We start from the raw sequence: 27,075 nt of genomic DNA, 5'->3' as shown, positions 1-27,075 counted from the left end.
ACACACACACACACACACACACACACACACACACACACACACACACACAATAAAAGGGTGGCTTTTAACATGGACAACACTCTCAAGACACACATCCTCAACACACAACCTTAAAATTTGAATATTTTGCCACTACTTTAATTGCAGTGTGGATTCTGTGGAAAGAAGTGCTTACATGTTCCTTCCGCTGAATTGTTTGTTTTGGTCACGTGAGCGGAAACTCATAAACTTATGGTGCACGCCACGGCTCTGGTACACGCGTCGTGTCAAAACACATCTACAATGAAATTCCATCAGCTGGAATGACCAGGTTGGTTTTATGATTTATATAATTACAGAGTTCCTGACTACAGCTTCATATGCATGGACTTGGATGTTTATAATGTTTTTACGTGCATACTGGTTTGATCCTCGAGCTTTAACGTTGATGCGTGTACGGCTGTTTTGGAAATAATTATTCTCTAATATATGCATTTATATTTAGAGTTTAAAACGCCGTTTATTGCTTACCGTAACACAGTACATGCAACTTAAAGTGTGTATTTCTTTATTTTAACATAGACCTGCCGCGTGTGACGGTTTTTCTCGATAGTTATACTAGTTAAAAGATGTAGCTAGTTTACTAAGTTATACGGAACTAGAAATCTAAGACTTGTTTCTTAAAAAGGTGGCAAGATCTCTTATTGTCCATAATTACACGAAGACTGACACATGTTTTAAGTCACCCAGTAAAGCAGGATGAACAGGTTTGGTCTGTATGTGTACGGAAGTCTCTAGATAGATGATGTTGCCAGATCTTTTAAAATAAAGTCGCTATATTTACTTTGTAAATTTGTAACATTTTTACATTAATAAAGCGTGTAGCGACCTCTAGAGCTAGAATGCAAGCAGTTAATTTTACAGCATACGATGTGACATAAAATATACATAACAGAACCGACATGGCAACCCTACACTTCAGGAGGATTTAACTGAACAAGAGGGGGCGCTACAGCTCTGTGATTTGTTGTCGGCGGAACAGAGCGGTGTGTGATTGGCTGTTGACGCAGCAGAGTGGGCCGAGCGGTGGTGTGTGATTGGCTGTTGACGCAGCAGAGTGGGCCGAGCGGTGGTGTGTGATTGGCTGTTGACGCGGCAGAGTGGGCCGAGCGGTGGTGTGTGATTGGCCGAGTGGAGGGACGGAGGGGGAAAGGCTGAACTGATCAGCTGGTCTCTGCAGATATCTGACTCCTACAAAACAATGTAGGGAGAAAAAGTGCTGAATGACACAATTGCCGGCAGGAGAAACACCGGATCACACAGACCGTTGCGGAACGACCGGATCTAACACGGTTGCAAGATTTTCCCCGGCCTTGCCGCCTGATTCTGATAGGATACGCGCAGGACTGCAGTATAATATTTCCAGTCTCATCTGTGTCACTGTTTACCTTTGGTGTTTCACATTTCAGTGATGCGAAAGCGAAAAGCGAACGAAGATCATGACAGCTCGTTCACGGGTACACTACTGGACGGCTCCGATCTAAAGCAGTGCCACAAAAAGACAGACGCTGCTTCTGATCCAGGAGGCTCTGGGACAGCGATGGGAAGACGCTGGAGGAGGTGAGACTGATGTTACACTTGTGGCACTGATGACCAGTTTATATCAGTATAAGTTTCTGGAAAGCTTGCTCAAGACTTGTCTTTGCTTTACATCAACTTATACAGTCCCATGGAACCCTAGTATTTAAAAAAAATGTAGTTGTATAATAACTTTTATTAAGAACATTAACAATTAGGCTATGCATTTAGCTAGAAATCTGTTAATAAATAATAATGGCATGGAACTGTTTTATATACAAATTACCAGATATATACAGTAGCCTATTATATCTTCTCCAATGACTCCTGTTTGGAAAGCCTGGCTCGAAGTTGTTTTTAAGTTATGTGTATTCAGCATTATCTATTAGTCCCGTTTGATGTTTGTTAATATGATATTGCATGCTTGCATGGCATTCCTCTGAGATCCTAGCGGTTTTAAACTCTTATGAGGTACGGAGCCACATATATTATTCTCTATGATTGAATCACAGTCCCACGTGACTCTCTTGAGACTAAAGCAGAGGTCTTCAATCCTGCTCCTGGAGGGCCACTGTCCTGCAGAGTTTAGTTCCAGCCTGCTTCAGCACAATACAAAGGTGTGTTCAGCTGATTCAGGTGTGTTTGATTAGGGTTGGAACTAAACTCGGCAGGACAGTGGTCCTCCAGGAGCTGGATTGAAGACCTCTGCGCTAAAGGGTATTTGGGCTGTTGCTGTTCCATTGCAAAACTAGTTCAGCAACTTCTGGGTGGAGTGTGAAGTGATTGTAAGTTTGGGATGTTTGTGCAAAGCTTAAAAACCATGTGTAGGCAATGCGGCGTTTAGTCTAAATGTTGACTTATCCTGCAATTCACAGATTTTTGTCCAATCCTATTGGGTTATTTATTTATTTAATAAGGCACATGACCATCAATATATCATCCAAACATCCCGTCTCAGTAAGAAATGTCACAAGAACTTTCATGAGGTCTGATCTCTTTGAAAGGAAGTGCACAAGCATCTCAGTCAAGAATTTCACTGTAACTAATTCCAGTTCAGACTCCACAAACCCTAAAATGTTGTTTTACACTTCCATTGTTTAGAAATTTGAGGCACAACATTCAAAGTATTGTGCTTTTGGGGAATCAATCTCTTTTTTGTGACACTGGTCACAATCTTAACCGTTTGTTTTTTATCGCACTGAGAGAAGTTCTGTCTCAGTCGAGTGGAAAGTTCTTAAAGCCAGATTTGGAGTCCATCGGAGATCCCCTGCGTGTAAAAAGAGAGTCAGTTTTCTAATGCGTGGTTAAGTGGCAGCAAGGTGATATCATCTGTAGACTTACTCACGCAGTTCATGCTTTTTACTGCTAAATTTAAAATAATGTAACATTACATCACTGTAGGAGGATGCAATAGTCATGTTCAGATGTTGTCCAGGTATATTTCTGCTCAGATTATAAGGGATATTATTAGGCCTTAATATTAGGCCTTAAATGCAAAGGTTCTAGAAATTTTCTAAGGAATAAGTAAGGTGTGTTTAGTGATGTTAATCTTCTCGGCCAGTACTTGCTCTGCAGATCAAAGGCGGAGGAAGGTGGGACATTACTGGACATTCTGGTCCAGCAATATGGTGTTAAAACATTGTACACTCAGCAAAGAAACAATAAGTACTGCCAGAACATATTGCTGATTGGGAGTTCCTACAGATCAATGCTTCTCAGCTGGTGGGTCACAACCCCAAAATGCTTTTAAGATTAGAGGATTGTATTAGGTTTCATGGTTGCCACATCATGTGGAAATATACACTGCTTTTGAGTGAATTGGCTGTGACCTTTGACCCTGGAGGACCGTTAGAGACCTATGCCTCATGTTTGCTTAATGTTGCACTACCATTCAAAAGTTTAATGTCAGTACATTTTTTTTCTTCTTAAAGAAACAAATACTTTCATTCAACAAGGATGCTTTTTGCTTTCTAAGTATATCACAGTTTCCACAAATATATTAGGCAGCACAACTGTTTTCAGCATTGATATTAATAATAAATATTTCTTGAGCACCAAATCAGCATATTAGAATGATTTCTGAAGGATGATATGACACTGAAGAAAGGAGTAATGATGCTGAAAATTCAGCTTTGACGTCACAGGAATAAATTACATTTTAAAATATGTATGGAAAACAGTTTTATTGTAGTTTAATATTACTGTTTTTACTTTATTTTTGTTCAAATAAATGCAGCTTTTGTGAGCATAAGAGACTTCTTTAAAAAACATTTATAAAATCTTACCGACCACAAACTTTTAAACTAGTGTATATGAATAGTGGCTATTCGAAATAAGCTAGAGCTCTTAAATGTTCTGATTAATCTGATTTATAGTGGGATTTAGCTTTACAAGCTATTAAAATTTGCGCAGTTAGTTTAAACTGAGCTGTTGTTATGAAAGATTCCATTAAAAGATTGTAACTAACCTGTAAATTGTCCTGTTATAGAAGACTTTGTTTGTCAAATTAGCATGAAACTCTAGCAGGAAATGGTATGGTAAAGTTCTACCATCGCATCTCCTTTGAACTGAAATGCCACTCTACTATTGCACTGTATCCGATGCCACAGTAATCGGACTCTCCTCCAGTGCTGTATGGGTCGGGGGTATTGGGTGCTGGAGCCGGTCATGTGTCCGAAACAGGAGCTGCCGCTGGTTAGTCTGGTTGCAGTGACCTTTGTGTGGCTAGCCGGTTTCAAGGTTAACAGGGTCAGATCAGCTTTAATTCACAGGATCTGTGAAATGAAGTAAATTAGCTGAAATCCCATGTAACATTTTAGACATGGAAGTTAAAGACCTCATTACATTGCTTGAGGAGAACAGTGTTGACTGTTTTTTTTTTATTGAAACAGGATGGTTGGTAGTACTTTGATGTTTTTTCTTGCTATAGAAAATCATACATTTAAATACATGTCTGTCATTTTTTAACTAGCATTTAGGCCGTTTACACCTAGTATTAAGATGCGTTTTCCTCGACCAGATCACAAGTGGACGACGCTGAATACAGGTGTAAACAGGTCGTTTACTTTCGACCACTTCCAGAGGTAGTCGAAAATGCATTTGAACGGATTGCTTTCATAGTTTTCTAGTTTGAACAGCCACAAAAGACGGCCTACTCTCCTCCTGCTGTAAACATTAAGGGAAGCACGCTGGCCAGACGGATTTAAACTTTGTTGGCTGAAGACCCAAGTTTGGTTTGAAGAGGGAAAACGTACCAAGCCTGATGTTCTCTCACCATTCCTGATTTCTAACACGCTCTCACCACGTTTGGTGTGGTCTTTCCCCTGTCAGTGCAGAAATGAAAGAGTGGACAAAAGAGACGGATTAAAACATCAGGTGCAAACGGGAATGTGTCTCCTAAACATCTTAAAATCATCTAAACATCTACAAATGTTAATACCAGGTGTAAACAGGGCCCAAGATGACTTAAAGTCGCCACTCGCCATGAAATGAAAATTCACTCTTGTTTTCTAAATGCACATTAATGATCTTATTGACAACTATTCATCCAACCATTCACTTTTACAATTTTCTTTTGACTCTTAATTTTGTTAGTAAAATATCATAACTCGATAAAATAACAGACTTCTCTCTGTGATGCATGCCGGACTTTAATCATTTTGTCCGCTTCCCCTTTCTTATAGTCGACTGCTCGGATTCAGATCTGCCTCCATCCAATCATCAACGGATGCATAGAACCATTTCATTCAGATGTACATCACAATATGGACGAAAAGATCTGTTGCTACTTCCGTTACATCATGCCTAAAGCTAGAAGGCATAAAAAAAATCTCTTGATTTCACGGGGTCTTTTAAATAGGTTGTTTTTGGTTGCATTCCCTTGTTCTTAAAGACATTCATCTCAAGAAGGGGTGGCTAGCCTTCAGCCTAAAGAATGCCTGTAAACCATGTCAGTTATTCACTGCACATTTCAACCTGAAATTCTGGTCTTTTCTTTTATCCTGGGATCAGGAGCTCTAGATCAAATGTAGACCCAAGAGGCGTCCTAATCGTGACAATTTGGTGTCTTATTTTAGCTCTTCTTGTGGAAGTATGTCAGGTTTGATTGGAAAAAGAAGGCTTGACAAGGTTTCTTCTTTTGAAATCTTTTTTTAGATTTCATGAAGACTAATAAGAGATCTTGTCAATGACTTATTGGAGAAACATGCTAAGAATGTGTTAACTCTTTCTTCCAGCGTTTCTTAAGAAAGTTGCCAGCCACCATCAGTATTTTTGATCATTTTCACAAAACTTTCATGGGCCCCACAATATATTGTATGAATATCTGAACATGCAATACATCAAAAGAAATAACAGAGCCTCTGCTTTTAAACAATATTGTTTTATTCTTAAACTATTTTATTCTGTCTTTGTGCATTCTTTTTTAGCAACACTTGAATGTGGTAAAGTTTCATAAAAAGTGACATTTTGAACGAAACGCTGAGAAAATCGCATTTTGTCAAAGACTACGAGATGTGGTTAAGCAATGCTGCTATGGCTTGTTTCTGCTTCTTTTTCCCATGTGTTTTGATCCGGAGATTGTGTACTCTTTCAGAAGATGCGTAATAGCAAAAACATCAAGTGACATGAAACCAGCTTTTACAGGCTTTCTTTAGGTTGACTAGTCATTCAGGCAACCCACTGATTTGTTGATTTTGAATATATGTTGTTTTGCGCTTCCCCAATCTGGGTTGGTGAAATGGCGGTGGTATTTCTTCATTAGGGGGGTTTGAAGAAGACTAATCTTGGGTTAGACAGAGCAGTAACTAACTCTGGCATCACTGTCAAAACTGCTCTTCCAACCTCCGCTGAGCGGTCAGAGACACTCATTAGGGCGAGTGAAAGGGAGGAAGAAAGGAGAGAGGGGGGAAGTAGAGAGCCTGAAATGTAGCACGTGTCTACTCATCCTTAAGAGTGCAGTGTCTACAGTTTCACATACCCTTCACATGCCCGTCCAGGCTAAACTCATCTCAGGCTGTTTGCATTATCGTGGAATAGTAATGCCAGGGCAGACTGTGTGTCTTGCAATTCCAAATCAGCTGTTGTTTAAAAACAACCGAAAATCAAAAACCTTTTTTACTTCCTTAATAAATGTCATTGGTCTTGTTTGTGAGTTGTGAACAAGAAATGCTCTATACACAGTCAGCCATGATTGATTCATTCCAAGAAACAAAGTGTTTAATAAGAGGGGAATTACCACCCTAAAGCTAGTTCCTAAATACGTTACATTACACAAGTTAAATGCATTATAAATACCATTTCATTTTGTCTAATGGCAGAAGCTAACAGTTAACTTCCTGTATAATGTTACCAGAAGATGTGGTTTTTGCTGGGCATTAGTGTCCTCTTCCTACCCCAAGCTGTGCTGTCTCAGTGTCACCTTAGTGCTCTCAGAGAGTCCTGTCCCTCAGACCTGTCATAATCTATTACATGTAGCTGCAGGTTGGTGAAAGGGCTCCACTTTTCTCTACTTCTACTGCTTCTTCTGCATCATCTTCATTCTTCAGTTTAACCTTCAATTGCAAGCCTTTCTTTATCTCATGTGTAGTCATTTTTATTTATTTATTATTATTTCTGTCAGAATTCAATCAGAAGTTTTAGAAACTGTGACAGTAAAGACTTTTACATTCAATTTTGCCATCATAGGAATAAAGTGCATTTACAAAATATTACAATAGAAAGTAGTACTTTTAATTTGTAACACTATTTCACACTTTTACTGTTTTTACTGTATTTATTTTACAAATAAATAGTCTTGGTGAGGCATAATGCTGCGTTTAAACTGCAAAGCATAATGCACATATCTGATCTTTTGACCATACACATATTTTCCCCATTTGTTTATATTCACTTAAAACAACTTGTATCCAGTACCTGTGATTGCTTTCAACGACAAGGTTGACGAGTAGGTTTTGAATGTTTACAATTAATACAATCATTTATATAATTTAATGCACAGCTAGATGTGGTTTATCCTGTTTATACCATGAGCACTTGCCAGCATGGACACGTTAAAGCTGTCAATTATGCTTGCAGCTCAAAATGTAGGCCTAATAAAAATTTTAATGACAACAGATACAAATAATGGTAATGTTTATTAGTTATTTTATCTATGATTTTAATGTGAAAAAAAGTAGTGCAGTAAGGTCACATTTGTTTGAATAATTTCAATGTATTAGCGAGAAAAAGGTGTTTGTGTATGATTGTGATTGTGTCTACAACATTATCACCTTTTTGCTGAAAAATGTTATGTAGCTTCAGTAGCAAAGCTTTTTATATATATATATAATATATGTATTTATAGGGCAGTGGCTAAAATGAAGTTTCTATGTTCCTGGATGTTTCTGTGTGTGCACAATCTCTTACCTATAGAAGAAGCTGTGAGTTTGCTGGAGAATGTCTGCATAGTTTAAGCAATTTTAATTTTGTTCTGGTGGCTAGCAGGCAGAGACAGAGGCAGTCATGACTGATAATGAGCACGCCACACCAGTCTCGAGTTTCTCACGGAGGAGCTTCTGAAGCACAAAAGGGGGAGCGATGAAGGACGAGAGAGGACCAGGCCTGGACTATTTGACGTTATGTTTTGTTTATGTGTGAGGCAGTCGTCCGTAGGGGCTGCCGCTTTTACTTTCGTTTTGTGTTCGTTTATTTTATATGATTAAAGTTGTGAAATGTTTGCCGGTTCCCGCCTCCTCCTTGCCTGAATAACAAACCATTTTACAGTTGTGTTTACACGTGTGCAACAAAGTACAATCTTATGTCAAACATGAATAAAATCTTACATTTTTTTTGTGCCTGTGTAAAAGCAGCCCAAGAGACAGTGTGCTGCACTGCTAAGGCAAATGCTGACCAAGTATTTGAAGGTTGAGCACGTGACCTCATTGGCTACTGATACTGCAGGAATCAATCAGCAGTGCACTATAAAGAAAGATGATGGGATTGCAAGCAGGTTGAGTTAGGGACCTAGAGTTTCATGACAGAACGTTGTATAGCTATGTGTTCTTAAGTCACTCCAGACATTGTGTGTCAGTCTGGACTCGGAACACTAATTGATCATGGTCACTGATAGAGCAGGTATTTGGCATTTGGTGGTCTACAGCCAGACCAGGATATTTAGGACATTGATTTGGGTAGCTGCAGCTGAGAGCTCTGAAAGCCACTTAATAGCTGTTGTCTGGTACCCGGAGACACAAGACAAGCCTTTGGCGTCCGACAGAAAGAAGTAAGAGACAAAGTTTTCCTGAGATGTTTTGAATCTGGCTTCTTAGAATTGAGTGGAAGTGATCTAACTGTGGCTTTCAAGAAATAAGGGCTCACAGTTTGAGGTTGGCAGAGGGGATGTGCTGGTTTTGTTTGGATTTAGAAAGATGCCTTTGAATCTAAAGCCCATGAGATCTGTCAAGAACACGTCAAATCTACAGAACGTAGCCTGACTTTTTCTTTCTTTCTGTGGAACACAAAAGAAGATATTTTGAACAAAAAGTTACTGCGATCCAGTGTTTGGATGGTAAAATTATTCAAAATATCTTCTTTTGTGTGCTTCTCTTATGTTTATGGTGTTGTATTGTAGTATGGGTATAAAATGTTTTGTTTCTTGCATGCTTCAGTGTTCTTGCGCAATTCAGTCCTAAAGTTAATCCTAAAGTAGGCTTATCGTTTAGTACAGCAGGATCTTATTGCCTGTCTGCTCAGGTAATACACAGAATCATGCATCTGTTCTCTGTCAAATACGTCGACCCGAAAATGACCTAATCATTTATTCATGTAGAATCAGATGTGCATTTAAGGTTTCACTTTTCCTGCATGGTTGTTGCCAGGTATATATAATTACACTAAAATGGCTAAAATGGTTTATACTGATCAATGAAATGTGGATATATTCTCTTATACATATTGAATTAATAGCTAATGAGTTGATTTGTTAATGGGTTATTGAATAACTGATATTCTTTTTAGAGATTGATATCTTCATATATAGTATGAAGGCAGTCGACTGCTGCCACTCTGCAGACTTTGAATAAACTCATTAGTGTTTTTTAAAGATTTAAAACCTCCTTTCCATCTTAAGACATGCTCTTGACTTGGGGATTTCAGATTGTAAAGTGTTACTGTGTATGAGCGTTTGTGTGTGTGTGGGAGTAGTGTGTTGGTGGTGATCATTTTTAGAGACTTAGATCCTGTCCAATGCAGAGACTGAATCACACATACACACAAATAGTGCTAAATTACCAAGATGGTGCTCTAAGCAGGTCAAGTTACAGTTAAAACGCAATCAGTACTGAAAAATGAATCGGTGTGTGATGCTCAAAGGTGTCATTATAAACTGAGTAGATTTTCCCACCCTACAATATCTGTACTCTACAATATATTACATGAGATTCTGGTTATACAGACACACTGTCTGTATAATGCACAAGGCAGACAAATGTATGTGTGAAATCTGTTAGAGAACGTGAACCATTCTTTATTAATCGGTCAGTTTTCGAAAAGATTATATGCATTATAATTACATAAATATTTTTTTAGACTTAATTCAAATACAGACAAACTTTCTGTTATCCAATCTGTTAAAAATGTTATCCAATCTCTGTTCATATTTTTTGCCAAGATGTCAGCATGTTTTCTCATCTGAAATGTTGGTGCATCTCTCATTCCTTCCCATATTTTTGCTCAATGCACAAGTCAGAAACTCTTTGTCCCACTGCAGACTGGACTCCTGATGCCCAGACAGCCGTAATAATGCCCATATGGCATTGGATCAGCATGGCTTAACATATTAGTGTTACCCTGAAGGTTTAAAGCTCTGGTTAGGATGCTCTGTGCAAACATGAACCTGCAAAAACGGCATGCATAAACCTTGAATTGCACATCTTATCTTATAACCTAACCTGTAAACTCATCTTGATCATCTATCAAGCCACATAGACAAACTAATGGCTACTTCTACTAGATAATAATGTGTATATAATCAGCAACATCCTGAAAGGTCACACACACACACACACACACACACACACACACATAAACGGCACAATGGCAGTATGTAAGCACTGTACAGTAATGAGTCTCAGTGCAGCCTGTGTGTGCTGTATTTAGCTCTGCTGTTACACAATAGTCTTGCTCTCTCTCTTCATCACAATCACCTTGCACTCTCACACACAAACAAAAACGGACCACATTGGCTCAGATCAGACCTTCTGGTGAACAAACATCTTATCTCTGCAGGGAATTTGAGATCAGCCTCATGCTGCATTAATCACCTGGAATAAGTATTCAAGTATATAATGCAGTCAGAGCTGTGGATTATTGGTTTTTGGCATGCTTGACACATTAAGATGTGAGAAGAGGATAGAGGACTCACATAATTTCCTATCTTCTCTCTACTACCCTTTTCCATAAGTGCAGTAAACAATTGATTCTATTATTCAGTTTGTTCCAGTTTATTTTACATTCTAAATAGAAACATAAACCTGTTTTTAGTTCTTCATAATAGTCATTTACAGTACTATTTGATCAATGTTAGCAGGTGTGGTCTTAAGGAGGCAGAGGAAAGGTCGTAGGGGTGTTTAAATGTTGTGGTGGAACTGATCCAGAATCAGCCGGATCAATCCGGATGCTCAGCTCTGGCTTGCTTCCTGGATTATTGCTTTGACTCTTCTTTCCCCCTGTCTGGGATGCTCTCTCACCTATTTTTATGTCCTGTCATTATATTTCATTTGACTGCACCATTATGGGTACCATTTACTGCAAAGAAATTAAAGTGTATATACACACTACTGTTAAAAGTTTAGGGGTTAGTACGATTTGTTATTGTTTTGAAAGAAGTCTCTTATGTTCATCAAGGCTGCATTTATTTGATTAACATACAGTAAAAACCATAATATTGTAAAATACTGCATTATTACAGTTTAAATGGCAAAACTAAATATTCAACAGCGATTAACCTATGTTCAGTCACATGATCCTTCAGAAATCATTCTAATATGCTCATTTGATGCTCAAGAAAAAAATTGTATTATCAATGTTGTACTGCTTAGTGTGTGTGTGTGTGTGTGTGTGTGTGTGTGTGTGTGTGTGTGTGTGTGTGTGTGTGTGAGTGTCTAAGTAATCCGCTGGTCATGAGTTAGGTAGGAAAATTCCTTTCTCAGTTTAAGATGGAAAGGAGGAAATGAAACAAGTTCAATACAGCAGCTTTTCAGCACAAACCTCTTAGCACTGGAAAGTCACTTTAATCTGTATATCAGCCAGACACAAACACACATACACACACAGACCTTACAGTAGAGCTCAGGGCAGTATGTCAGACAGGGTGAGTTTGTTCCTCTAAGTGATCTATCTCCAGCTTTCTCTAATTTTAATCATGGCACTTTATACTCCCCGGCACATTTTAGAGGTCACCACTGGCCGCTGAGATGCACACTGTCTGACCTCTGAGTGTGAGGGAGACCGTGAGAGGACAGGCTTTGTTATGAGGACCATTAACTCTTCATTCCCAAACCAGCACTTTTGTTCACATCTTGTACTTGCACATGGTAACCCTTCCATGTGATTTTTATTACAAAAAACATGCTTTAATATTTCCGTAATATATACTTTAACTGGCCTGAATGTTTTGGCCCATCAAATGTGAGGGAATGTTGTTCTTAACCAATTATTGCAGGACAAAATTAGAACTTGGTGTGTGGTACAATTTAATTTTGAGATTTTTTTGTTAATCTGTTGTACATTAATGCATTATTTGTGTTAAAGGAACATGTTTTATATAATCAGTTCTCTCTTTATCCGCAGGGGTGGTCTGATGTGGAGGTTGAGGAGGATACTGATCTGGGTGCTGGGAATCTACATCGCTATCCCTGTTATCATCAAACTCTGTCCAGCAATACAAGCAAAATTAGTATTTTTAAACTTTGGTGAGTATTTTTTATCCAATATTTTCAACTTGGCCAAACTATATATAAATGTTGGTATGAAGGCCAGAAGTTTGCCATATATTTAGGGCATTCTTTGTATACTTTGGCATTTAGACTAGAGTTTTTTTTGTGTGTGTTTTTAGATATACTTTTGTTATCTTAAACAAGTGTTTTTGTCAGTCTTTGTAAACTTTGATATTCAAGTCAGTATTTTTAGAATAAACTAATTGTCATGATGAGTACCGGTATTTTTTTTGTTTTGCAATGCCCAGACTAATCATTTTGCATTTGCATTTTGTTATTCGAGCAAAGCTGCCATGTAAGCTGTCATTATTTTGGTTGCTGCATCAGTTTCATGTATAAATTTAATACAGTAACTTGATGGGTCAGTTTCCATTATTATCTGCTGCTGCAAGGACAAGCTTAGGGCAATTCACCTCAAGGGAAATGTAGTATCCAAGGAGATTGTTACACTGCATTTTCCCCTGTGAAATATTCAGCATGCTCAGAACAACTCTGAAGACACATTCAGTCACACACACTTAAAGTCATCAAATAAAAACAGCACAGTGGATCTTCATAAAATCAAATATTATCCCTGTTTCGGAGCTGAGAAATAATTCTGCAGACTTTAATATGTCTGTGGAAACTAAAACATAATTTTTTTAAAGGATTCTTTTACTCTTTCCCTGCCATAGATGCAGTTTTCCGTCATTTATGCCACAACACTTCCCCACCATTGACACAATTTTCTGGCAGTCCATGTTTTTACTGTTATATGGTAAGGGTTTCTCATTTGTAAGTCACTTTGGATAAAAGCGTCTGCTAAATGAATAAATGTAAATGTAAGGGGGGGCTATTACGCATCTTCTTAAAGAAAACAGAATCTCTGGATGAAAACACAGGCAAAAAAAGAAGCAGAAACAAGCCATAGGAGCATAGAGTGGTGCAGGGACAGTATGATATTCCCTTGGCACAAACCTAATAAGATTTTTCCATAGGCTTTTGGATTATCGCTAAAAACAAGATCTGTGATCAACAAAAGTTAATGATACTTGCACGTTTTGTCCATCAAGATAATTATCACAGATGAACACAACTTTTATACATTTTTAAACCTAAATGCAGTCGCCAGAAATAAAAAGCTAAATTTAAAAAGCTTTTCAAGACATGTAACAGCTTAAAAAATCACGAGTGGGGTAATATTTATGTATCTTATCGTAGAATAAAACTTTCGGCAAATTTGAAATTTGCTCTGCAAGTCCGTCTGGCCTAGAGTCCATTCAAGCCCATTCCCAATTTTTCTAAATCGAGGCACCAATCACCAACATTGAGGCGGGCTTTACATGATGACGATCGCTCTGATTGGTTTTAGGTCTATCCAATTGCGCCCAGAACAGAGGCATTTGAGCGACGTCCGTTGGTGACGCCCCTTTGGAAATGGGCTGTGAATGAGCCTTACCCAGACACACTCTGTTACAACTGAGAAGGGTCTGGTGTCAACCAGGCTAATAAAACATGAAAGTGTCTTGAGCTTCTGTTCACAACAACAGACCTCATTTAAGCCATTTAACCAAAATCCCATTAAAAAAAAACTCCATTGACTCCAGGACGATGGAACTGAAAGTGCTAAAATGTTAACTCGTTTTTGGCCTACAAAGTGACATCATACCTGCACCATTCTATTGCTTATGCACATGTTGTAGTCTTTAAAAAAAGCAACATTTTAAACAAAAAGCTGAGAAAATCATTTATTTTTTTCAATAAAACTTGCCCATATTCAAGTATTGCTAAACAAAGAATGAATGAAGTTAGAATAACTATTACTAATAACTGGTAAATATTTTTTTTTTTTTTAAAAATGCTGGCGGGGAAAGAGTTAATGAATACAGCTTTTATTTGAAATAGAGATATTTTGTAACAATGTAAGTTTTTACTGTCACTTTTGATCAATATAATGCATCCTTGCTGAATAAAACTTAATTTCTTTCAAAAATCCCACTGACCCCAAACTTTTGAATGTGAGTGTTCAGTAACGCTGATCCACATTCTCTACTTTGCCGTTTTGCAACACAATGTCTTTTGGTATATAAAAGTGTTGTCCATTACAGAACAGACTCCGCTGGACATGACATTAAAAAGACATTTCAAACATTGAAGTTGGATACACAGTTGCAGTTTGGGTTTATAGTCAGCCTTTTGTTGTTATGACCAAACAAAGCCGTCATTCATCCATCAATCCAGTTTAAAATGCCCACTCTGTTCACCGCTGAGATCCTGTCTCACTTCAACAGCCTCTCACATGTCTCTCAGTCTTATCAGATTATTCCTATGTTGTCACATCATAGTTTCATTTCTCTGATATTAGTCATGCTTCTGTGGTGCTTTGGGCTGATGCTGATGTTAGCATTAGCATTGTCAGCAGTGTCACACCGCTTCTGTCAGCTGATGTGTTTCTCCACACTATGTTCTGCTTCTGTTTGCAGTCTGAGCTAATAATGGACAGACTCTGAGTAAAAGTGAGACTGTAAGCATCCCTGTGTCTGCTTTACTCAGAGAGAAATATGTGACTAAGGTTGGTGAATTTAGTCTAGTCATCAGTCTCCTGAGAAAGCTTGTGGCATACTTTCAGTTCTTAAATGGCAAACTGAATGTTATTCGTAGGTTCTTGCAGCACAGACAGTCATTATATAGATTCACGTGACTGTTTTCCAGTCTTACTTCATTTGTAAATGTTCAATAACGATTTATTATTTCATAAAAATGTGTCTTTATTGAAGAGAGTGTAAAATTAAAACTCACTCATCTTAAATCTCATCAGGATTTTTCAGTGACACGTTATTTGTACGGAAAATGGAATTTATAAATACGGTAGAGATATAAACAATCTTCTTTTTTCTTCTTCTGTACCTTTAAGACTCCTGTAAGTACACTACCAATCGAAAGTTTGGTATCAGTAAGATTTTTTTAAAATGTTTTTGAAAGAAGTCTCTTATGCTCACCAAGGCTGCTTTTATTTGATCAAATATACAGGAAAAACAGTAATATTGTAAAATATTATTAAAGTTTTTCTATTTTATCAATTTTTTAAATGTAATTTTTTCCTGTAAGGGCCAAGGCAAAGCTGAATTTTCAGCATCATTATTACTCCAGTCTTCAGTGTCATATGATCTAATATGCTGATGTCTTATATTTATCGATGTTTATAACAGTTGTGCTGCTTCATTTTTTTAGAAATGTAACATTATAAATGTCTTTACTGTCACTTTTGATCATTTTAATGCATCCTTGCTAAATCTTTTTTTTTTAAATCGTACTAACCCCAAACTTTTAAATAGTAGTGTACATTAAGTTTGTTATGATTGGATAATCTACATGTACTGGCATAGATTAAACTGACGTTTATTAGATAAAAAAGAAAAGAAAATTGCTGTATACAAATTATCTGCAAAATTTGCTGCTATGTTACTTGATACAAAATTAAAGTGGAAATTGAAGTTTCTTGGCATCGTTGATGTGTAAATCTCAGTGGTCATATGTTAAAGGCAACATGAAATAAAAATTTACACTTTTTCAATTTATTTCCTTTTCAACTGACGATTCAATTCTGGTATCTGATGCTGACTTGCAAAGATCCCATCAATTCCCGATGGATAAAATCGGAATAATTTTCTTTTTCTTTTTCCATGGAATATTCTGTTTAACTGAGAAATGCATCAGAATCAGCTTCAGATTGACTGATTTCTCTCTGTTTCACTCTCTTTCAGTGCGAGTGCCGTATTTTATAGATCTGAAGAGACCACAGGATCAGGGCTTGAATCACACTCACAACTTCTACCTACAGCCGGAGGAAGGAATCAACATTGGAGTGTGGTGAGAGCACAGACACAGACTACGGCTAAAATACAGACACAGCCTGGCTTACCTCCACTCGCTATCTCTGTCTCTCTGTCCACACATTCTCTACCCTACAGTTTCTGTCCCTCTCTCTCTCTCCGCCTATGGCCATGGCTGTCTTTCTGAAGGGCGCACTTATTGAAACACAGCCTGTGGCCCAAAGTATGTTAATCCGTAGTGACAGAGGACTGCACGGGCCCGTGGCTGCTGGCCATTGGGTGTGACTGTGAATGTGTGTGTTTGACTTTCACTGAGTAACAGTGGGAAGGGCCATATAAGCCTCCTGCCACTGATGCTGTAGTTTTCTCTCCATAACTATGCTCATTTGTGTACTAGTCACATTCAATATTGAATAGGAGAGTCTTTTATAATAAATTCTTGGTGAAGTCCTGACAGAGTACACTACCATGTTTGGAGTCAGTAAGATTTTTTTATTTTTGAAAGAAACTAATACGTGAAATTAATAATCCAACAATGATGCATTAAATTGATTTAAAAAAGTGGCAAGTAAAACATTTATAATGTTGTATATGTATAATGTTCTTTTGAATTTTCTATTCATCAAAGAATCCTGAAAAAAACATTGACAACTATAATACTACTTTCTTGAGTAAATCCGCATATTACGGTAGAATGATTTCCGAAGGATCATGTTACACTGAAGACTGGAGTAATGATGTTGAAAATTCTGCTTTGATCACAGGAATAAATTACATTTTAATATATGTATTTTATACTGCAATAATATTTCATAATATAACTGTTTTTACTGTATTTTTGATCAAATAAATGAAGCCTTGGTGAGCATAAGAGTGTTCTTTCAAATACAAATACAAAAAAAATTTGACCGACCCCAAAATTTTGAATAGTAGCACATGTAGCCTACGTACACTTTACTCTCTCTCACTCTCTCTCAGGCACACAGTACCTACGGTGATGTGGAGGGAGGCTCAGGCAAAAGATCCTGAATGGTACGACAAAAGCTTCCAGCAGTCCAATCACCCTGTCATCCTGTATCTCCATGGTAATGCTGGAACAAGGTACACAAACACTCAAGGACACGGGATCAACACCACTTTCTAAAGCCCACTCAATCTCAAAAATGATTCAGTGTCCGTTAAAGGCCAGTTCACACTGCACCAACGGTTTGTCAGGTTTTGTCGGATCCGTGTGTGTTACCTATCAGCATCTGTTGCCGTTGTTTTCACTCATTGAACATGTTTGTCGGGTCGTGGAATTGATGTTCTTTATTCTGGTGATTGTCTGTGTTGTTCGCCATCTGTCGGTGCAATGTGAATTGGTCTTAAGGCTGGAATACAATACACAGCTTTTGCCCAGATTTTTTTTTACAATTTACAGTCAAGAGGAGTCGATGCTAGTTGCCGATTTCACAGAAAATTTTATTGTGTGTGATGGGCACAGACTCTGCTTCAGACTATGATTCCAACCATCAATCATATTTCATTTGTCATGCACTTTGTTTCTAGGAGAGTTTGTTGTGTTCCGAACATGATGTGACCAGTAGTATGATGCCCATTTTTCTCTGTTACCATTACAAAGTCGGCAAATGTCTGATGTTTTAAAATATGTTCAAATTTGAAAAGTCGTGTAGTGTATTCCAGGCTTTATAAGGATTCTGTCAAATGCAGTTCAATAGAAGCAGTTGTTTGGTCACTTTACTTGAGTATGTTTATGTGTGTGTGTTTCAGAGGAGGGGATCACAGAGTTCAGCTCTACAAGGTAAAAAAAATAAAATTCTTAAGTATCAAATCAACATTTCACAATATTAGTACTGTTTTACTGTAAATAAATAAAAACATTAAAAAAATATTACCAGCCCCAAAATTTTAAACAGTATATTTAAGATTCGAAAGCTCTGTCTGCAGGGTTCGTACGCCGTTTGGAAATGCATGGATTTTGATTTAAGTCATTTCTAGATTTGGATGAGTATGGAAAAATTATTTGTGTTTCCAGACTATTGCCCTTATTAATTTTTCCAAAATATAAAAATAATAATTTCTATATATTGATCATACAAGCAGAGTTCTTTTCCCCATGGCGTTTAGAGCAGGCTGCCAAAAGATCAGTGCTAGACTGGATCTGCTGGAGGGACTCTCTGCTCTGATTGGTTGTTACAATGAAGTGTAATTATTTGTTAAACGGTGTTTACAAGTATTTTTATGCTTTATCTAACAGCCAATGAAGCAAAGTGAATGGACATAAACATTCCTTCTGTTGCAGCAGGGATTGAAGGTTTTACGGTTATTTAAATTTACATGACAAAAATGAATAACATTGCACTGTTTTAGCATTGCAGTTTTAATAAAATGCTGTGCATTGAACATGTCTGGTTTTGGTGTTAATTGATTTGTGAGCTACAGTAGTAGCATTTGGCAACTTAATAGCATGTTAACAGCTGCATTTTAAAGAAATAGTTCACCCAAAAATGTGAATTTCCTGAGTATTTACTCACCCCAATGCCAACCAAGATGTATATGACTTTCTTTCCTCAGTTGAAGACAAATTAAGATTTTGGAGGGAACCATTCCAGGTTTTTTCTCCATCTAATGCCAGTGAAAGTTGCCCAAAGTAAACCATTTCTGACGGTCCCAAAAATCCATATTTAGGCAGCTTCAAAGGGCTCCACACAACCCCAGCTGACAAAATAAGGGTCTTCTCTAGCCAAATAATGAGTCATTTTTAGAAACAAATAAATAATTATATAATTTGTAACTACAAATGCTCACCATGGTCCAGCTCTGTGAAAGAAAGTCATACATTTTGGATGGCCTTGGAGTGAGGAAATGATCTGGAAATGTTTCCTTTTTTATTTTTCTATTTTAAAAATGGTCTGAAGAATCTACAGAGAAGTCTGGAAAATTATGGACTTTTTTTTTATTTTTTTATGGAAAATGAACACAAACCCTTTTTTTTTTTGTCTATTTGAGTAATGTCAGACATTTTCTTTTCCTGTTTCTGCAGGTTCTTAGTTCATTAGGCTACCATGTAGTCACATTCGATTATAGAGGTATGTTGGGCATAATTTTTAAAGCATTATCCTATCATTTGAGTCAGAATCCCATTCCCAGTGGCGGATTGAAGCACCATGTGGTTTTGTTTGTTTGTGCAGGTTGGGGTGACTCTGAGGGCAGCCCTTCAGAGAAAGGGATGACGTCAGACGCCCTCTTCCTCTACCAGTGGATAAAGCAGCGGATTGGCCAGAAGCCCCTGCACATCTGGGGTCATTCCCTCGGCACAGGGTGAGATGAACTCGCCAGAGCCATCTCAAAGAGCTCTGAGGATAGTGTTCCTTTCTCTAGAAGTGGAACTTCTTGTTCTTGGAATAATATTTTGGCATTCATTTGACATAAAGGAATTGATTGTGTAACTCCCTGTGGCATATTTGAACTGCTGCTGATGCTGTTCATTCCTGTTTTTCCAGAGTGGCCAGTAACCTAGTGAGACGGCTGTGTGACAGGGGTACGTGATCATTAGTTTGTGTTTACTTATGGGCTGGGATTCGAAACCGAGAGCAAACTGTAGCCGGCTGTGTAAAACTACAATTTGAGACCAATTAAAAACTTCCAAAAGCTTTTTGCAGCCGGTTGAGCGTTTATCCTTCAATGGCTAGCACCCATTTACCTACCTTCAAAGAAATCACATTGAATTAGGGCTGTAACGATTAATCGTGATTAATCGAAATCCAAAATAAAAGTTTGTGTTTACATAATATATGTGTGTGTATTGTGTATAATTATTTTGTATATATAAATACACACACATGCATGTATATATTTAATAAAAATGTGTTATTTACATATAAAATAGTTCTATTTATATATAATATAAATCATATAAAAATATATATGCAGTATATAAATGCAAATATTTCTCAAATATATACATGCATGTGTGTGTATTTATATATACAAAATAATTATACACAATACACACACATATTATGTAAACACAAACTTTTATTTTGGATTTCGATTAATCGTTACAGCCCTACATTGAATAAAGGGATGAATTCTGTCACCTCATTATTATTCATGAGCCAAGCACATTCTTGTAGACATGTTCCCAAATGAAATGATTGAAAATCCAAAAGTGTGATATCCAGGGCTGTGGAAATGTATTGAATCTTTAAAGGTCATGGACATTTCTATAGTCAATATACACTGCTATTCAAAAGTCTGGGGCCAATCAATTCTATTCAGCAAGGAGGCATTCAATTGATCATCAGCATATTAGACTGATTTCTGAAGGATCATGTGACAAGACTGGAGTAATGATGCTGAAAATTCAGCTTTGAATCACAGGAAAAAAAATATGTATATATATATATATATATTAAATAGAAAACCGTTATTTTAAATTGGAATAATATTAGGTTTTTACTATATTTCTGATTAAATAAATTCATCTTTGGTGAGCAAAAGAGACTTCTTTCAAAAACATTTTGAACAAAAGTGTAAAAAAAATTCAATATGCTTCTAAAGTATTTATTTGGCTTGAGTTTACTGTTTGTGAGTGTGATCTATATCAAGCCATTTTTCAAAATCCTTCTAATCCTCACAAATGACTGGAAGTTATGGCTAATTCTGGAAAAGCATAGGACAGAAAGTGTATACACCGTAAATGGTCAAATATTGTTTAATAATAATCATTATAATTGGCTCACATAAAGAACAATGAATGTAAATTGAAGTGCCCTGATCGTCAGCAAGAGTTTAGGAATATAATTTCTTTATTTCTTGTCAGCAAGGAAGCTGCGACTCTGATTTGATGTTTCAGAAATAGACAAGCTTTAATAGGCACTGACTAGATTAAGAGTGAATTTATGTAATCGGCAAGCACTTCAAGTCTTTAAGTTGCATAAGCCTGTATTTGAGCCGCTGTTACAAAACTTGAAGGAATGATGCAGACTTCCTTCCTCTGTGTTGACAGGAACGCCCCCTGACTCGCTGATTTTAGAGTCGCCCTTTACCAATATCAGAGAGGAAGCCAAGAGCCATCCTTTCTCTATGGTGAGAAATCAAGTTCCTGTACACTCTCAAAGTATCATGTATTCCCTTTGTGCCACGAATAAAAGCAGAACTGACCTTGGACATTGATCTATGTTCATTTATTATATATGTGTAACAGGTTTACAGATATCTACCAGGATTTGACTGGTTCTTCCTGGATTCAATTTCTGCAAATGACATCCGATTTGCCAGTGACGAGAAGTAGGTTCTTCTTGTCTTCTATTTAGTTTGTTTCTCTGTAAGTGCAAGTGTGATTGTTTGTTTCCCCCGTGTCCACCTAGGGAAACTGTTGAGTGTTTACACAGCGCTGTGTTGAGATAATAATCTCGGCTCTCTGTTCTGTAGCATTTCACATGCTGGAGGCTTCATCTTCCTCTGAGAATTTGTTTTAGAAACGGACTTAATGTGAATGCTTGTATACTGTAAAGAGAGCACTTTAGTATTCTGCCCCATGTGACGTTAATTATTCAGACATAGATGCAGTGGTCATCCAATTCATTACACAGACCTCCAGTGCAAGTTCCAAGGCTGTAATAAGACAAACCTATGAAATCCCTATAAGGTTGTACCTCTTTGGAGTATTTCTAACACCTGAAAATGTCTGTCTCTTAGTGTCAAGCACATATCCTGTCCGGTTCTGATCCTGCATGCAGAAGATGACACAGTCGTACCCTTCCAGCTGGGAAAGAAGGTAAAGCATCAACGTCAAACAATGACATGGTTCATTTAAAACTGTTAAATGGATGGTTCAAACTCGAAGTTCTGATTGGATGAGATATGCTCATTATACTTGGATTATAATCATTTTGATCACTTGTTAAATTAAACCTAATTTCTGCTTTTTAAAGCACACATGGCATGTCTGATGTTTTTTTTTTTTTTTTTTACTTTTATCTGCCATGTTTCTCAGGCTCAAGTTTTGCTGTGTTCAGAAATAACCTAAACCTAAATATATCTTCATTACAAAACCATTGGTATCACTTTGCTTCTTTTTTAAATATTAACCAACATTATTATACTATATAGAACACAACCACGGTGTTACTTCTAGCTGTTTGATGTAGGGTTATTATAGTTTACTAAAACCATTTTTAAAAAAATCTGTTCCTTGAAATAAAGTAAACTTTAACTGGAAAAAATTAAATATAAAAAACATAAATGTATTTAATTTGAGCTAGTGGCTAAAGCAACATTTCTCAATTTGATTTTGTTTATCTTGATAATAGATCATAGATCATAGTCATAAATATTAAAATTAAAAACGTCAAAAAACAACAAAATTATTATAATCTCAGTGATACTTAAATTACACTGGTTATTAATAATATTAATATAATTATTATAGAACAATAGTAATATATTATGGTAGCTGCTAATGCATTTGTTTTTTTAAGATGTCTGTTCTCTGTAGTAATAATAAAACAATATATTATTATATATTCATATTATTTTATATATTATAATAATTATATTATAAAAAATTATTATTATAATATAATCATTATTAGTATTAATAACAACAACAACAACAGTAATAATCTAAAATGCTAATAGATTTGTTTGAAAGGTGCTGTTCTCGGTTTATCCACAGCTGTATGATTTGGCGGCTCAGAGTAAGAGTCTGAATGGACATAAGGTTCAGTTTATCCCGTTCTCCAGCTCTCTGGGATACAGACACAAGTTCATCTACAAGAGCCCACAGCTACCAAATATACTCAGGTATGTACTGTACACTTTACAAACTGCTGCCATCTGTTCTTTTTCCCAGTGCTCGGTGCTGACAAAACAGTTCAGCAACATTAATCTTATTTTTTGGGTGTGAATACAAGCTATTTTTAGGATTGTGCCAGGTCCCTGACCAACAGCCGAGGCAATAGTAATTCAGATATACATAAATCACTGTCATTCTGCTCTGTTCCAGTTTGTGCTGGTACTGAACCAACTAACAGATCTGGTTTTATTTGAGATGGGGGTTGTTGGTAATGATTTCTTTAGGGAGACAGATCTTTACATTTCTTTAGAAAACACTAGAGGTGGGGTTCTCAAACATTTTGTCAACTGAACCGCTGTGATCAAAATTATTTATTTGAAATAGCCTGAGATTTTTTAAGTAATAACCTTTAGTTTTCTAAATGTATTAAATTGAGTTAATCATTGAATGACTGATTATTTTTTAAGTTTTTTTTTTTTTCACTTTTTTACATGATTAATTATATATATTAAATACACCTGAATATATTTGGAAACTGAGACAACTCTTAAACTGTATGTATTAGATAGACTTTTTCCAAGAACTAACTACCTTTCATGGACATGTTTTCTTTTTCAATAACTGTTGAACAACTAGTCCGACTCTGAAGGTTGTGTTTTCTGGACTAATTAGATAAATTTGTCTAAATTTGTAACTGTATATCTATGGTTTTATAATTGAAAACACAATTGTTATGTGAAATATTTTGCTATCTATATATATATGACACTGAAGTGTGGCTAAAGCATCAGAATCCTTCTATACTTTTATAGATATTTGTATACATATGTTTGTAGTACATATTTATCAGTTTTTTTTATAGATCTATTTAATGTAATTTATATTGATTTAAAATGTATATTTTTGTTTAGTTTAATTCAACAATAGCATTTCTACAACAGTAGCAAATCCCGGTCAAGAAGCCCAGTTTTATTTCTATTCAATTTTTGAGAAATCTGATGTGTTTTTGTTCTCTTTTTCTCTCTGTCTCAGTGATTTTCTCAGTGCGACGCTTCCTCACATGTAGTCAAGATCATTTTACCTGACTGCCCTCTCTCACACACTGTCAGTTAAACACACACACAATGTACATTATCCGCACCGTGTACATCACGTGTACATGTGCACACACACACAAGCATGGACTGAAGATGCACCGGTTCCTTTTGCATTCCTTTAACACAACCTACGGAGGGAGAAAGTTATCATCTTTGAGAGAGTGACAGGACTGGGTGATTTGTTTCACCGCCTCCCGTTGTCATGGTAACAGATCTGAAGGGGCAGCTGGAGCACAAAGTATGCAAAAATTATGCAAATATGCACTGAAATTAATGCTTAAGTCAACGAGCCTCTTCAAAGGAAAGAAGTACAGATGAAGTTTTAACGACGGCACTGAGAAGACCACACAAGGATCTCGGTCAAAGGGACGAATCAGGATAACATGCTATAATGATGTCACCGTCAGTGCTTGCTGACTGCGATTCACTGTTTTGTTTTTACGAACGTACAATAACCGACTTATTAACAAGATCATGGACCTGAAATCCACTCAATGTGAACAGCGAGTTGTTTTAGGTTGAACTTAAATTATGTACAATAAAATGTCTTCTTTCTTTTTGTTTCTTCCCATTTAAATGATGTGTCTCCTGAATGATTTTTAAAGTGCAGATTTTTGTGCTGCCTTGGCATTAAAACTCTGTGACTTTTTTATGGGGTTTATTGTGTATTGTGTTTATGCTGTAATGTTAGCTTGGTACATATGCAACCCTACTGCAATCAGAACTGAATGAGCTTTTGAAATGACATTTCCCTCCCCAAATTCCCAATGTTTCATTATTTTAATGCATTTGGTTGATCTATGCTAGTTTGCATGCCTGTTACTGGGGAAAGAAAAAGAGAAAACTATATGCAAAATCATTTTTCTTTTTCTTTTTTTTTTGTTATGTGGGTTATATATTTTCTTTGGTGTTTATTCTCACTTTGCACATTCCAAAAAAATTATATATTAAAAACAATAATTCCTTGTTACCCTAATATGTTGGATACCCAAATCAAAAACCTTAGTGACAAATCTTGATAACTTATTTGTTTGTATTAATATTACATTAAATGTGTGCCCTCCCCTTTAATGAAGAGTAAAAAAACAACCAAAAAAAACTTTATATTAATCATTAACTCACTGATGTGCACTACTGTTCAAAAGTTTGGGGTCAGTAAGTTGTTCTCTTATGTTCACTAAGGCTATATTAGTTTGACCAAAAATACAGTAAAAAGTCAAATTGTGAAAGGGTTCCTGCAGTTTAGAGGGGTATGGGATTTGATTTGAGTATTTTCCAAGTATGAAAAAAGAAAAAGGAATTTCTAAATTTGTACAAGCATAGCCGTTTCATGGCGAAATTGATAATTTAGTGATAATCTAACACAAATGAATTTAAGGCGCATATTTTCATTACACAAAACTGTTTACCATAAGCTCATTAAAGAATGTGTGTGTGCCACTCAAACCAGCAACAGATAAATGATCATTTAAATCAGACTGTACTTTGCTGTCTGTAGTCAGTAAACTTGCTAACTTCTTTCAAAAGAAAAAAGAACATACTGAACCAAAACTTTTGAACCGTAGTATACTTTGTTTGAAAATTAACATTTTTTTCTAACAAATTAATTCTGACCCAATCTTCACTTTTACTGTATCTTCCGATGTTTTATAGTTGTGTTCTATAATTTGGCTGAATATTGACTCTACAAAATTTTTAGCAATAACGACACATCTTTGATTTGCTCTAACATCTTGTCATGCATATTTGATGAACATATTTTCTTCCAGTGTGCACTAACCAGCTGATAATTCTGCGAACACAAGTTAATCTCACTGTAAAGGCCTTTTGAAAATCGAGATCTGCTGTATTGTTGCTCTGTGTGTCAGGTTATATTTGTCAGACATTTTTGGGGCTGGTAATGATAGGAAGGTCATGTGCGCATGCAAGCTTGGATCGTCTCAAGGCTCTGTTTGTACACTGTCTATATTACTCTCAGAAAGAAATTGCATCCCAATATTTTTTGTTTTCTTCTGCCAGTGTGGGCTCATGATGGACTGATACACTGAAAGCAACACAACCAAAATCTCTTAATTTGCGAAGGTCTATGTAGAAATGATAAAGTTTTAGCGAGACCACCAGGTCCCAGAGAAGTGCAATAATCTTATCTAAAGCCGAAGGACAACCATACTGTATGCAAGACCAAAAACTAACTATATATAGAGGTATAAATGAAGCCACTCAATTATGTATCCTGTGTTAGAATGTAAAAATGGACCACGTTACATTTGGATGTCACCGCTCTGAACACAGATTTTATTCTGTCGTCTTTGTTGATGTTGACCAAAACTTTGCATATTTGAATTCAACACCTTTTAAAATTATTTTTTGTAATGAAATGAAATACTGCCCAGTTATTTCAACAGCAACTGTTACTTTTTGCAGACTATATCATGAGTGGTTTACAATGTTTGTTTTCTTCTAAGCTGCTAAACCTTACTGGACATATGCACAGATGTAAGTACAGTATGTTTGTTTGTAAACAATAAAGGACTGGAAAAGAAATATCGCTTTCTGATATCCACTGTTTTTTGTTTTTTTTTACTTATACTGAATCCCAGCAGGACACCATAATACTTTATCTTAATATTTCACTGACTGACTTTTTTCCCCATGTAGCAGAATACACATGCATATACATATAAACCAAATGTGAAACATTTTAATAGACGGAGACAAACTCAAATCCAGTTAAACTAGTTACACTACAGGAAAGCTTGGGGTTAGTTTCATTTTTTTATTCTTTATGCATCAGGTTTAGGCAATGCCTCATTCGTGTGTTCACTTTTACCTTA

At 36.5% G+C, this 27,075-nt stretch overlaps 1 protein-coding gene across 1 annotated transcript; it reads left to right on the top strand.

The window, feature by feature from the left end:
- Positions 1-26,799, top strand: abhd12 (abhydrolase domain containing 12, lysophospholipase). The gene is made up of 14 exons (XM_079633326.1): positions 1-310; positions 1,449-1,599; positions 12,385-12,506; positions 16,274-16,379; positions 17,321-17,443; positions 18,113-18,143; positions 19,386-19,431; positions 19,534-19,663; positions 19,846-19,883; positions 21,354-21,433; positions 21,552-21,634; positions 22,046-22,124; positions 23,025-23,152; positions 24,177-26,799. The coding sequence occupies exons 2-14, from the start codon at positions 1,451-1,453 to the stop codon at positions 24,208-24,210; spliced, it is 1,149 nt and encodes a 382-aa protein (XP_079489452.1). The 5' UTR covers positions 1-310; positions 1,449-1,450; the 3' UTR covers positions 24,211-26,799.
- The last annotated feature ends 276 nt before the right edge of the window (positions 26,800-27,075 follow it).

This window comes from Phoxinus phoxinus (assembly GCF_949152265.1).
Source record: "Phoxinus phoxinus genome assembly, chromosome: 13".
NCBI lineage: Eukaryota > Metazoa > Chordata > Actinopteri > Cypriniformes > Leuciscidae > Phoxinus > Phoxinus phoxinus.
This window is presented reverse-complemented; position numbering and strand designations above follow the sequence as displayed.